Here is a 12,200-nt window from a genome sequence, read left to right on the forward strand (position 1 = left end):
GATGCGGGATAATCAGTCTTTCTTAGACCGCTATGCTATAAATCTAGTCCCGCGCAACACTGAGATTATCTGACAGTACGCGTATAGTAAATACGCAATTGACATCTGCTTCACAATAGTTTTCGGGGCATTTTTCACTTTGGAAGTTGCTGTGTACCGGGCCATGGAATTTATTGCGACTTTGTTTACAAGCTTAGAAGATCACGGTAAAATTGTCCAATTACAAGTTCCAAATAGACAAAAATTCAAAGAGGCGCAGGTAGAACTTGATGCTAGCTTTGGGCCAAGCTCGGAATGATGATCATCACCCGGAGGTCGCTTAGTGAGGAGAAATATCAATGTCGCAAGTAAGCAAAAGTCAACATGGTAGAAGAAGCCCTGAATATCGCGTACACTCATTACCGAGAAGATTTAATGTTATTATAGAAAGTTTTGTCTCTTCTTGTTCTCCTTACCAAAACCGAAGCCTTTTGCCCTTGCGCTTCGATACGTCGTGGTCCGAATTGCTATCGATAGTCTGGAGGTCTTCATATCTTCTCTGTGCACAGAATTCCCCAAATCTAGAGTGTCACCTTTCCCACCTCTCTCATCTCTTCAATCCTGCCGAATGTCCCGAATTAAAATTCTGGGATCATGTTCTACATTTGTCCTTGAAGCCCATGTAGAATTACTTCTTTAGACAGCACATCTCCTCGTTAGTTATTCGACAGCCCAGCCAACCATCTTGCCCTAGCGGAGTAGCATTTAGGGCCTCTCCACACAAAGCCATCTACGTATGGTGATCAGCTATAAGTGCTTTTTCTGTATTTCTCGTAGCACTCCAAACCACAATCGGAAGCAAACCCAGTGGGTGGCGCCAGGCACCAAGCAAACTGTTATCAGAAGCGAAACTGTGGGGTCCTTTCCAGCAGTTTGACGCAAGAACTGCACAAAATTCAGACAATCTCTATCTCAGGAACATTCGCTGTACTGTTTATTAAACGTCAATATGGGATTTATGGTGCCCTACAAAGCTATTTTAGCTCATGGACTATCACAGACCGCAAGATATATCAGATTTACAACCGGTCCAAACAAGCGTATGAGCTCCAACAACAAGTATGTTAGGGAATACATCATTCCATGTTCTATTTCTGTAGTTTAACTTCTCTTCCATGCGACGGATAACGCTCGCTGCGAGATGTCGCTGTGCCATTGGCTTAAGAACGAAGAGCGAGGAAGTGAGTACCTGATAGAGCCAATAATCAACCTATGAAAAATTTAGGCAGGAGAGATATATAGCAGAGCCTCAAAAGTCATATGTTCAAACTCCTGGTAGGTGTGACCCTCTTTAACACGAACAAGGTTCTTCACCACGTTGAGTTTTCCTCGGCATGATAAAAACAGGGGCTCACCATCGAGATAAAATGCACTAGGGTTAATTCCTGGCCACTAATCCATGAACGTCAGCACGTACAATTGGTCTTGAGCAAGAATTTGATATACGAGATCCAACCATTACAGTGGCCATGTTCACATCTTCTTCGGGCTCGTTGTGTCTAAATCTTCAGACGTGACATGTGAGTCAACAATCGCATCATTTGTACCGATCAGATTCGAGATATTTTTTATACAATATTAACCTCGCTAGGAATGAGCAAGCATCTTCTAGCTTATAATTTCTAATGGATTTTCGAATCTAAATCTTCTCCAAAGCTCTGTATTCTTCATTGATATGATTCGCAAGATGATTAGATTACATTGGCCACCTGAATTAAATCTCGAAATTTTACTTGAAATAATTACTCTTGTTGCATCTGTTGAAAATCACGACTGCTATTTAGTATTTACATGGCCTTTGCATTCATCTTATTAACAAGCTTATGACGTTGACCTCGAATATACCTTTCATACTTCAATAAATGGAGCATATGCACAAAATGTGAGAATTATCAATATCTGTTTGTTATGGTTCTGGATAAGAGACATCGTTGTTTTAGTTTGGGCTGTAGATTTATTTTCTCTTGTATTTTCCCATTCTTCTCCTCCAACTCATTATCATTGGTAAGTTTGCGCTCAGCTCAAATCCATATCACAGGAAATAAATCATGGAACAAAACTGTTGATACAACTTATTAACATGCTATATTGACTTAGGGTCGCGGGATCGAAAAAGAAGCTCCGCACTATGATCCGGCAAAATCATAATGTTTTTATAGGAATTCTTTGACTTTTCTTCTCCATTTTTCAATTTAATATCATAAGTCCTAATGATATTCACCATCAGGATCTTTAATTCGTTCGCTACGAAGAATCTTCCAGGACAGCTATGTGCGCCGTGACAAAGTGCTATATTTCTTGGGCTAATTGTGACAGCTTGATACTTGGATTTATTCCCGGGAATGTCTCGCAAATTTTTACACTGCTAGTTTAGAAGTGAATTATTACTAAGAAATCATTTGATTGGTGGTTAATGACTGTGTGTCATCGCTTGACGTTCAATGCTTGTTTTTCCGGACTATACGATTCCTTTAAGAATGATGTGATATAAGCATCGCATTTGGAACACACCTTCCAAGTACAGAGTCTACCAATATTTATGATATACAGTTTGCTAGAGGCAGTGCCATGTGAGCCAAATAGAATCATCGGAATGAGTGTGTATGGGGAAGACTTTAGTACTATGTTCATCTAGCCTGCACGCAAAATCCCCCATCTTCCATCACGATACCTAGCGCTTGGGTGATGAAGAAATGTACTATATTAAGCTGCTTGGGCGACATTTCCGCAGCGATACCAGCACACGACTGCATTAGACCAGAGAGAGGAAAGGTGATGAGCAAGCTAGAAATGCGTGCCGGAAGCGATCCTCTCGATAGATGAAACACATCATATGTAATCTTTGCGGCAGGGCCGGTAAGTAGACTGCGTAGGTTTTGATGCCAGACTTTCCTGTTCGGCTGTCAACTATAAGACACTTCAAATTGACAAAAAAAGAAATAAAGCTAAACCCCAGAGGTTCCGCAAACTTTGCGTCATTTTTAAGCGACTGAATAGCGGCCGCCAACCTCGTAGCTCGTTCACACCTATTGCTACCGTTACTGCCTCTGCTACTGTCGCATAGCCTCGTATCAGCGCCCAGAAGGTTACGGCAAAGCCGGCGATACTTAATGCACGAAGTCGGATTTTTGACAGCGTTATCTCACCAAGTCTTCGAAATACGGGAATTAGGGCTTCGTCAAAAGGCTGTGGAGCATTAGGCGAAGGTGGACGCTGTGACATGAGGTCAAGTAAGAGGTAGCAGATTAGGGTGATTGTACTTGCCTAATCAAAAAGGCGCGCTTGGTGGGAACAAAGCTGAGATCCGAATCTTTAAATGCAGGCCTATTTCGGACCTCGTATTTAGTATTGACGTGTCTTAACGCGAACATACTGCTCCATGCCTAGCAGAATTTTAACCACAAACTGTCATTTTTCGCATTAGTCTTTTTGGGTCCTTCCCATTTCTCATGTTTCTCTCTCGTATAATGGCCTTTGGGTGATGCTGGCCTAACATCACCCGAGTTCCATCGATTCACTAACGCTAAGTCCAGATATCGCAACAGAAACATGAAGCTTGCGCCACCAATTAACGATGCCTAGCGTGATCGTATCTGCAATTTGCCAACGTTTAAAATGAAGTAGACGCATGCGAAGATTCACGGGAGAGAGACGAAGCAGACGAGAGAATAGGCAGTTGTGAGCTCTATAGTAGCCGACGAGATGGTCAGTAGCGTGAGAAAAGCGACTGGTGCGGGGAAGACAGAGGAAAGCGATCCAGAGAGGGAAAAAAGGCCAGATGCCATATTAGTTGGAACATGAAAGGAACCCACCGTGGCTAAACGAAAGTGGAGGAAAAATGGTTTCTTTCCGGCCCTGGGCGAGCGAAAACTTAGTTGGAGGAATTTGGTGGGATCAGATTTGCAAAAAGAAGAGGCTAAAGTTTAATTGACTACAACACGGCGATTATGTTTAACAAGAGCCGATAAGTTAATGCTTAACTATTAGTAGCTGAACCTCTACGGCACAGCTAGCTCCGCCACTTCCAAATATGATATATACGACATGCATAGCAAGGTTGTCTCGATTACAGGGATGTGTTCTTGAGTACAATAATGAAAGCCTAGGTAATTGGATTAAAAAACAAATTCAAACAAATTTATCAGCCAGGCTTTTCGCTACTAAAATGGATGGCTTGCTCGCTTTATATGATTATCAAAGCTTACTTTACTAGAATCTATTCTCTAACTTTGACATGGATTTTACCATTGAAATCCACCGAATTCACAGCTCCTTTTACTTATATTTCCCTATTCTGTTAATTGCTGATAGTACTTAGTCAAGTCTACAGCCGGCATTTCCACCTACAACAATTCAAAAGACCAGTTTTGGTAGCTTTCTCCTCCTTATGACTAGTGAGAATATATGCCACAGGCAACGCAGCCCAAGCATTCTTGAAGTCAAACAAAGAATACGGCAATCTTGCACGTCTAGGTCGTAACAAATTTATCACGGATGATCCTGAGATAAACTTTAGAAATCTTGGTACCGATTTACTATATTGACCAGGGGACTGGCTCAAATCATCGCGATTCCATCCTCACTTTACAGGTATTGCTCCCCAGACCAACTCAGAAAAGCATAATGTATTGAGATGGAAGTTCTCCGCAGGATATAACACCTAGGACTCCATAGGTCTGGAGGCGTGCTAGACCGTAGAATCGCGGAATGGCTGCAACCCCTCGAACAAAAGCGCATCGAGGAGGGTCCACACAGTTTTCACCTCGTGCGAAGTATACGTTACATGGCTCTCAATGCAGCATACTACGTGTGCTTTAGCCAGGACCTCATGTTCACCGAGGACAAGTCCGATGAGTTCTGGGACAGCCTAGAAGGAAGTGTGCCGTATACACAATATCTATCCTGCGTACACTGATTAGTTTCAATAGCATGGATTGCGTGCCACATTCCGAGCTTAAAGAACAAGATGATTTTCACCGAAAATAACAATTCTGGTGTTGGAAGGATCTTAAGAATGTCAGGCGTAGCAACCGCAAAACGCTTTGGCCCTGATTCGAAAATCATAGATGAAATGTTAGATTCCCTGGTGAAGAGTGGAAGTATTTCTGTCAAGAAACTATCCATGATCACCAGCGAATGTACTGATTAGTAAACTTCAAACTCACATTTTGTCATCTGACTACTGCAACTACAAGTTCTGATGACATATCAATTCATATTTCACCTGCTATTCACACATCACTAGCTAATTATGGACCGAAGATACATAACAGACTGACACAAAAAACAAAAAACAGATATGCTTCCTTCTGCAACTACCAATGTCTGCGAAGGTAAGTGGTGATTAGAGCATGGCAATGAAATAAAATATGTTATCAATGATTTGTCTTCCTGCCCGCCAATGTCAATGTAGTTATGCTGCAGAAAAAGTATTGGGAGCTAGGCTGATGGTGTACTTCAGGCTTTTGATTCATATTAAATATGAGAAATAAACAATTTCTTGGTACTGCAAGAAGCCTGCCTAAATTCCCTTTTCTTTTATGATTCAGATAAATACAATCTGAGCTTGTCGAGAAAGATTGATCCACTAGTGCAACATCATGGCAACTTTCTTTGGAGTAGTAAACCGGCAGTGGATCATTTTTATACTTACTTTTGATCCTCGAGTTTTATTTTTATTTATTTCCTCCATACTATATACCTATACATACTACATATTATCGATATTTATCATGGCTTGCTCAATATACCACACAATAATCCTCCTCTTGCTGCTCACTCTCACTCTTGCTCAAGTTCGTATTCCCATCACGCGGAAAACCCATCTTCCACAGCCTGCTCTCAACCGCCGTCTCTCGAATCGTGCCTCAATCTCAGGATCTCTTGCCAATGACTTGACACAAGCAAGCTATGTGATTTCCGTCAAAGTTGGCACCCCACCTCAGGATATCGATTTAATTGTCGATACGGGTAGCAGTGATACTTGGTTAGTCGCGAATACTGCAAATTCATGTACTGGTTTTGGGTTAGAGCATCTCAATAAGACGGAGATACTTCCCTGCATTACTCCTTGTATGTATTCTGTCTATGGCTCTTACACCAGTACCTGAAGAGCTTCATGGGTCTGCATGTTGCAAATGACACTCCAAAAACGAGAATGGGAACAGTGAATACATACTGAAATAAAGATGCAGATAACCCGCACGCTTCTTCATCCATGAACGGGAACATCACAACCGATACCTTTGTTATTGAATACATGGATGGTAGAAAATCAAAAGGATCCTACATAGCGGACACTTTAACCCTTGGCAATGCCACCGTCCAGTCTCTCCAAATGGGTCTCGCCTCCACCACGGATGTGCGGACCGGGACTTTAGGACTTGGCTATTCGGTCAATGTGGCCTCAAATACCATCTACCCAAATGTAATTGACGAACTGGTCTCTCAGAAACTCATCAGCACCAGAGCTTATAGTCTCTATCTTGATTCTGCCGACTCCTCTACCGGCTCTATTCTCTTCGGTGCAGTTGATACTAGCAAATTCGTTGGTTAGTTAACGGGCATAGATATCGTACCTCAACCCTACTGGAATGGCTCAGTTCTCTATTCATTGTTTGCCATTGAGCTCGTTCGATTGGGTATCACAGACCAAGAGGGCAAAACTACAAATTTCACAAGCTCTCCGCAAGCCGTGCTTTTGGATTCCGGAACCTCAATCATTACATTACCGCCTGAATTGACAAGTGTTATATTCAAATATTTTAACGCTTACGACGGTACAAATTCTACAGGAAATGTATATCTTCCCTGTCCACTCCTCAATACTTCATCCGATCTAACAATGAACTATCTCTTCTCATCCTCCTCCGTCTCTGCTACAATCAAGATTCCTCTCTCAGAACTTATATTCCCGCTTTCAAACCCTATCTATACCCCTTGGCCCAACGTTTCTATGCCCGATTTACCATTTAACGACGACGCGTGTACTTTTGGAATACAGACAGGAGCACCGGACTACTACTTTCTCGGGGACACATTTTTGAGGAGTGCATACGTGGTGTATGATTTGGAGCATAATCAAATCGGAATCGCGCAGGCAGATTTCAATAATAATAGTAGTGATGAGAATATTGTCGAGTTAAAAGCAGGACAACCAGCTGTCCTGGCTTTAAGTAGTGTTAGTACCAGTACTAGTTCGAGTGCGAGTGCGAGTGCGAGTACGACTGAGGTCGCTAGCCCTACTAGTAGCGGGAGTTAGACTGCAGGTACTTCTGCTGCGGCTCAATCTACAGAAACTAAGAAGAGTAGTGGAGCTGTTTCAGTATCGGAAAATATCAATTTGGGAGTCCTTGGTTTCGTTGTAATGGGTGGGTTAATATTTAGTGCTGGAATGGTATGATGTGGGGCTAAATGATTGAATATTAAGGGGAACGAAGCGAGGAACTAGAAGGTGTTAGCGCAGACATAATCAAAACCATAACAAACATTATAATCTATCCATTAAAATACAAGCATCAGATAATGACGCATTAATGTTCTCTCTATTACTGAGCTACACTTCATACAACCATTCCTGCTCGCTTCCAGTCTCCAAAGAAAATAACACAATCTTTATCATGCCCCTCCCTCATACCCTCGTTAAGATTACCCCTCATCAAACCTCTCCAATTCCGACGACCTGCATATGCACACCCCGCTTTCCTCATTAGTAGATTCCTACGCAGATAATCATAGGTAGTTAACCAGCAGAATTTACTCTACGAATCCGCTTTAGAGAATTTCCTGTAGAACTAGATGTAGAGATAGATAAGAGATTAGCATCATCATTATTATTAGCCGTTCAGTATCATTATCCCAACCGAGGCTGAATATCTTCGATGAAGGAGGGGTGCTAGAGTAGTGCATTATTCTAGCTTTTGTGTACTCTGTATGATTTTATGATTTTCAATAATGATGTCACTCAATCATGTTGATCGTATGGAAATGGGTGTGAAAAATTGTATTTATGTATTTATTAGGGATTTGGAGATTTGGTGAATACTTCTTATTTTCTATTACTATATACAATACTTTAACCTATACTGAAAATACCTTTTTAGAATCACAACCGCGGCATTTATATGCCCTCCTACTTTCCAACATATCATCCCATACGAAGCACAATCCCACAATCCCACAATCTCAAACGACACTTAAATCAAGAATCCAATCCGGATCCAATCCCTCCCAATCCTCCCAACCAAAACCTCAACTTTCAACACCCAATTCGACACAGCATAATCAAATCAAACCAATCCCTCATCAATCATGTCATCTTATTCGGCCAATACTCCTAAAGTAGCACTTATAACGGGTACAAATGGGATTTCCGGTTCTGCGTTATTGAAACAGCTTGCTAAGAATCCGATATGGTGAGTGTATATAATCTAATAGTAAACTTATCTAAATGATACATTTCTCCTATGATACATTGGATCACAAAAAATCCCTATCCCTCCCTCCCCCTCAATACCCCCACTAACCCTCCCCACCAAACCCAGGACCCAAATCCACGCTCTCTCCCGACGACCCCCTCTCCCGGGGTCCCACCCCACCGACCCACGCATCAAACACCACACACTCGACCTCACTCTCCCAACAGAAGAAATCGCATCAGCGCTTTCCTCGAAAAATCTCACTAATATTACGCATTTTTTTCACTATGCGTATATTCATACTGATTATGATCATGCGCAGCATTTGGAGAAGATGACGAGGGATAATGTGCCGCTTTTTACGAATGTACTTACGGCTGTTGATTTGACTTCGAGGGATACTTGTGGGTATTTTTGACTTTTTTCCTGGTGCTTGGATTTTATTTTTGAGAGGGTGGTTTGAGATGTGTGATGTGTGATTTTTGATTGTGGAGGCTGGGGAATATGAGATCTTCTTTTTCCCCTTTCTTTTCTATTTCCCGATATCTTGTTATATACCCCCAATTTTCAGCAAGTGCTTAATTTTAATCCAAACTTTAACTAACCATCCCATTCCATCAAAACAGTACACCGCGTGATCCTCCAAACAGGCGGGAAAAACTACGGTCTACTCACCTCACCACCGGCATCCGAGCCCCTGAGCGAAGATGCTCCCCGGGTGACTGATCCACGTTCACGTAAGTTTCCTCTGTTCATCTATCCATCCATCCATCTATACGCCTCCCCCTCTAATCCAAATTTTGCCTTCCACCCACCTCCCCTCTCGCAACACCCCTTCTTTATATACTTCGCAACCTTAAAACCCACCCAAATCTCCCCTCTATAATCCTAACACATCCCCCACAGTCCCCAACTTCTACTACCACCAAGAAGACTACCTCTTCTCCCTCAGCTCGACCCGCCCCTGGACCTGGAACATAACCATGCCCTTCTGGATTTCGGGGTACAGCCCGCTCTCCCTCCAAAGCTGGACCACCACCGCAGCAATCTACTTCAGCATCTGCCGGGTCCTCTCACAAGCGGCCACATTCCCCGGCGGAAACGACGAATACTACGGAAAATGGCTCAAGGGGCAACATTTCAGCAGTTCCTGGGTCGTAGCCGAATTTACCGAATGGATCGCCTTGAATGAGGATGGTGCGGTGCAGAATCAGAAATTCAATATTGTAGATGATACGGTTACGACGTTTCGGGATGTGTGGGAGGGGATTGGGAGGTATTTTGGAGTGGAGACGAGAGTGCAGAGGGGATATGATTTGATGGGGGAAGTGAGGGGGATTGAGAGGAAATGGCCGGAGATAGTGGGGAGGTATGGGGGGAGGGAAGATGTTTTGGGTATGTGTACTTGGGATGCGTTTGTGCATGCGATGGATGCGGGGGAGTGGGGGAGTGTGGTTAGTATGGAGAAGGCGAGAAAGGTGGGGTGGACGAAGAAGGTTGATACAATTAAGGAGATGGAGAAGATTTTTGATGAGATGAAGAAGGATGGGTGGATTCCGAATGTTTAGGTAGGTATTTGTTGTGGTCTTGAAGGGTAATATCAGCGTTAGAAATCATGATGAATATCGGATGATAGTCTGTTGACTGCCCTCGGCTTGAATGAAATATCCAATGTAAGATTCTCTTTATTGGTCTCTCCAAATTTGAGCGTTCAAGAGTAAGTGACAGTTTGGAAGTAACAATATGAGTAATATATCGGTAATTAGTTCCAACAGCATGAGATTGAGGTGATACGAGAAGTAGTTGAACAGTAAGATGAAAAGTAAGAACATGGACGACAGCTCATCTATCATGTGATGTATGGATTATCGAATATATATCATAGCAACTGGCCACTGATTTCAAACATTAATTTGACCATTACTTTACAATAATAGTACATTTAGAGCTGCGCTTTTCATATTCCCTACACTAGTAGATTCATGTACACGGCATTGAATGCCCACCTATTATCTGCTTCCCTATCTGTGTCTACTCGCACATTTCATACACACAGCACTTCGGTGCATCTTTCAAATCATCCTCACCTCTTCCAGTCCCCAATATGTTCCCCGATAATCCTTGCCGCCTGTTCTGGACTATGTTGCCTTCCAATCGCCTCAACAAAATCGCCCTCCGGATCCATCAGATAAAAATAAATACTATGATCGACCAAATAATCCTGTCCTTTCTGAACGCCCTCTGGCGTCGAGAAATAAACCCGGTATTTCTTACAGATATCCTTGATTTGTTCCCACGTTCCAGTCAATCCAATAATACTAGGATGAAATTCCGCCAAGTAAGTGGCGAGCACAGCAGGAGTATCGCGGGCAGGGTCGCATGTGATGAAAATCGGAAGGAGTGAAGGGGTGGAGGACGTGCGTGTGGGAGAGTTGTTGATCAAGTCAATCATTTGGGCCATTTTGTCGAGTTCTTCGGGACAAATGTCGGGACAGTGGGTGAAGCCGAAGTAGACCTATATCAATGCAGTCATCAGTACAATATTCTATCTTTCCAAGGGTTATTCTGCCCTCAACGCGCTCGCCATAGGAGGGATAGAAGGAGAGATAGAACGTACCAAACTATATTTGCCCTTCATATTTTCACTGCTAAACTTCTCTCCTTTATGATCCACCAATTCAAACGGTCCGCCAACCTTCGGTCTTCCTACACCCTTTGCAGCCTCCGCTACTCTCCTCCTCTCCATCCTCGCTTTTTCATATCGGAAATAGAATATTAGTCCCGCACCCGCCCCAAGAAAAAGTACTCCTGCTGTCCATGAAAAAGGCTGTCCCAAGATAGCACGTTAGCTTATCTTCTTCTGAATGCCGTGCCTTTCATAGAAATTCACGTCCAGGTGCACAGAAAAGGCACGCAGGAAAGAGAAAGGGAAAGTTAATCCATACCCCGGATCTATATCTCGACCTCTGTTCCTGCACAGTTTTATAGCCCCTTCTTCCAACGATCCCCTCATTCTTCAACCCCAAATCTCTCAATCCAGCACTTCCAGATACCTTCAACCCATTTAAACAAGCTTTATTCTGTACAGTCCTCGGAAGCCTCGCGGCACAAATCGTGGATAATCGTTGGCATTGTACCCCGAAAGCTTTAACAGTATTCGCATTAGTCCTCGAGATCGAAGACAGGATATTTCTGCTGGTAGGTAGTATAGCCTTTGACATGATTACTTTGGTTACAATGTGGAGGGGAAACAATTATGGAACCAATTATGCTTGCTTAATATTTTGACCTTGAGATTGATTAGGTCACCTTTGGAGTGCTGCTTTAGGCTAGTCACTTTTCTTACAATTATAAATTATTTCTGTCAAAGCAGCATCATTCTTTTTGATCTGAATTCCTAAGATCAACCCCCTCGCTACAAGGGTCTCAGATCATAGGTATTTCAAAAAGACATTCTAAATTTGTATTAAGTTTCCTTTCATTAACTATCTCTGCTGTTCTACAGTCCTAGTAAATACTATATGCAGCTTCTTCCTCTATCTTACAGAGGTACATAAAAGGGGTGCCTTCCTCCCTCTTGCTTGATGCATCGAATTCAATATGCTCCTTCTTCGCTCAAATTAATTTACCAAAAATTCCTTTGCAACGCCAGTTCCATGCATGATGCATTTACCAGGGAATCAATTCATCCCCTCTTTCCTGGGATATTCTATTAGATAGGAAAGTGGACATAAATAAAGCAAA

The 12,200-nt window shown here is 42.6% G+C and overlaps 6 protein-coding genes across 6 annotated transcripts; 4 read left to right on the plus strand and 2 right to left on the minus strand.

The window, feature by feature from the left end:
* Positions 1–988: 988 nt before the first annotated feature.
* SS1G_02567 (predicted protein) lies at positions 989–1,144 on the plus strand (the record flags this gene model as incomplete). The annotated part of the gene is made up of 1 exon (XM_001596297.1): positions 989–1,144. One exon carries the CDS (start codon positions 989–991, stop codon positions 1,142–1,144), a length of 156 nt encoding a protein of 51 aa, XP_001596347.1.
* A 1,522-nt stretch (positions 1,145–2,666) lies between these two features.
* SS1G_02568 (hypothetical protein) lies at positions 2,667–3,261 on the minus strand (the record flags this gene model as incomplete). Its single annotated transcript, XM_001596298.1, has 2 exons — positions 2,667–2,786; positions 3,076–3,261. The coding sequence occupies 2 exons, from the start codon at positions 3,259–3,261 to the stop codon at positions 2,667–2,669; spliced, it is 306 nt and encodes a 101-aa protein (XP_001596348.1).
* Positions 3,262–3,741: 480 nt separating this feature from the next.
* Positions 3,742–5,508, plus strand: SS1G_02569 (hypothetical protein; the record flags this gene model as incomplete). Its single annotated transcript, XM_001596299.1, has 5 exons — positions 3,742–3,828; positions 4,370–4,433; positions 4,968–5,138; positions 5,337–5,372; positions 5,501–5,508. The coding sequence occupies 5 exons, from the start codon at positions 3,742–3,744 to the stop codon at positions 5,506–5,508; spliced, it is 366 nt and encodes a 121-aa protein (XP_001596349.1).
* Positions 5,509–5,771: 263 nt separating this feature from the next.
* SS1G_02570 (hypothetical protein) lies at positions 5,772–7,300 on the plus strand (the record flags this gene model as incomplete). The annotated part of the gene is made up of 3 exons (XM_001596300.1): positions 5,772–6,111; positions 6,234–6,590; positions 6,690–7,300. The coding sequence occupies 3 exons, from the start codon at positions 5,772–5,774 to the stop codon at positions 7,298–7,300; spliced, it is 1,308 nt and encodes a 435-aa protein (XP_001596350.1).
* A 1,049-nt stretch (positions 7,301–8,349) lies between these two features.
* On the plus strand, positions 8,350–10,024 carry SS1G_02571 (hypothetical protein; the record flags this gene model as incomplete). Its single annotated transcript, XM_001596301.1, has 4 exons — positions 8,350–8,453; positions 8,583–8,860; positions 9,083–9,193; positions 9,363–10,024. 4 exons carry the CDS (start codon positions 8,350–8,352, stop codon positions 10,022–10,024), a joined length of 1,155 nt encoding a protein of 384 aa, XP_001596351.1.
* Positions 10,025–10,539: 515 nt separating this feature from the next.
* SS1G_02572 (hypothetical protein) lies at positions 10,540–12,118 on the minus strand (the record flags this gene model as incomplete). Its single annotated transcript, XM_001596302.1, has 4 exons — positions 10,540–10,971; positions 11,074–11,207; positions 11,803–11,845; positions 12,086–12,118. The coding sequence occupies 4 exons, from the start codon at positions 12,116–12,118 to the stop codon at positions 10,540–10,542; spliced, it is 642 nt and encodes a 213-aa protein (XP_001596352.1).
* Between the last annotated feature and the right edge of the window lie 82 nt (positions 12,119–12,200).

The sequence above is a fragment of the Sclerotinia sclerotiorum genome, genomic scaffold (assembly GCF_000146945.2).
Source record: "Sclerotinia sclerotiorum 1980 UF-70 scaffold_3 genomic scaffold, whole genome shotgun sequence".
Lineage (NCBI taxonomy): Eukaryota > Fungi > Ascomycota > Leotiomycetes > Helotiales > Sclerotiniaceae > Sclerotinia > Sclerotinia sclerotiorum.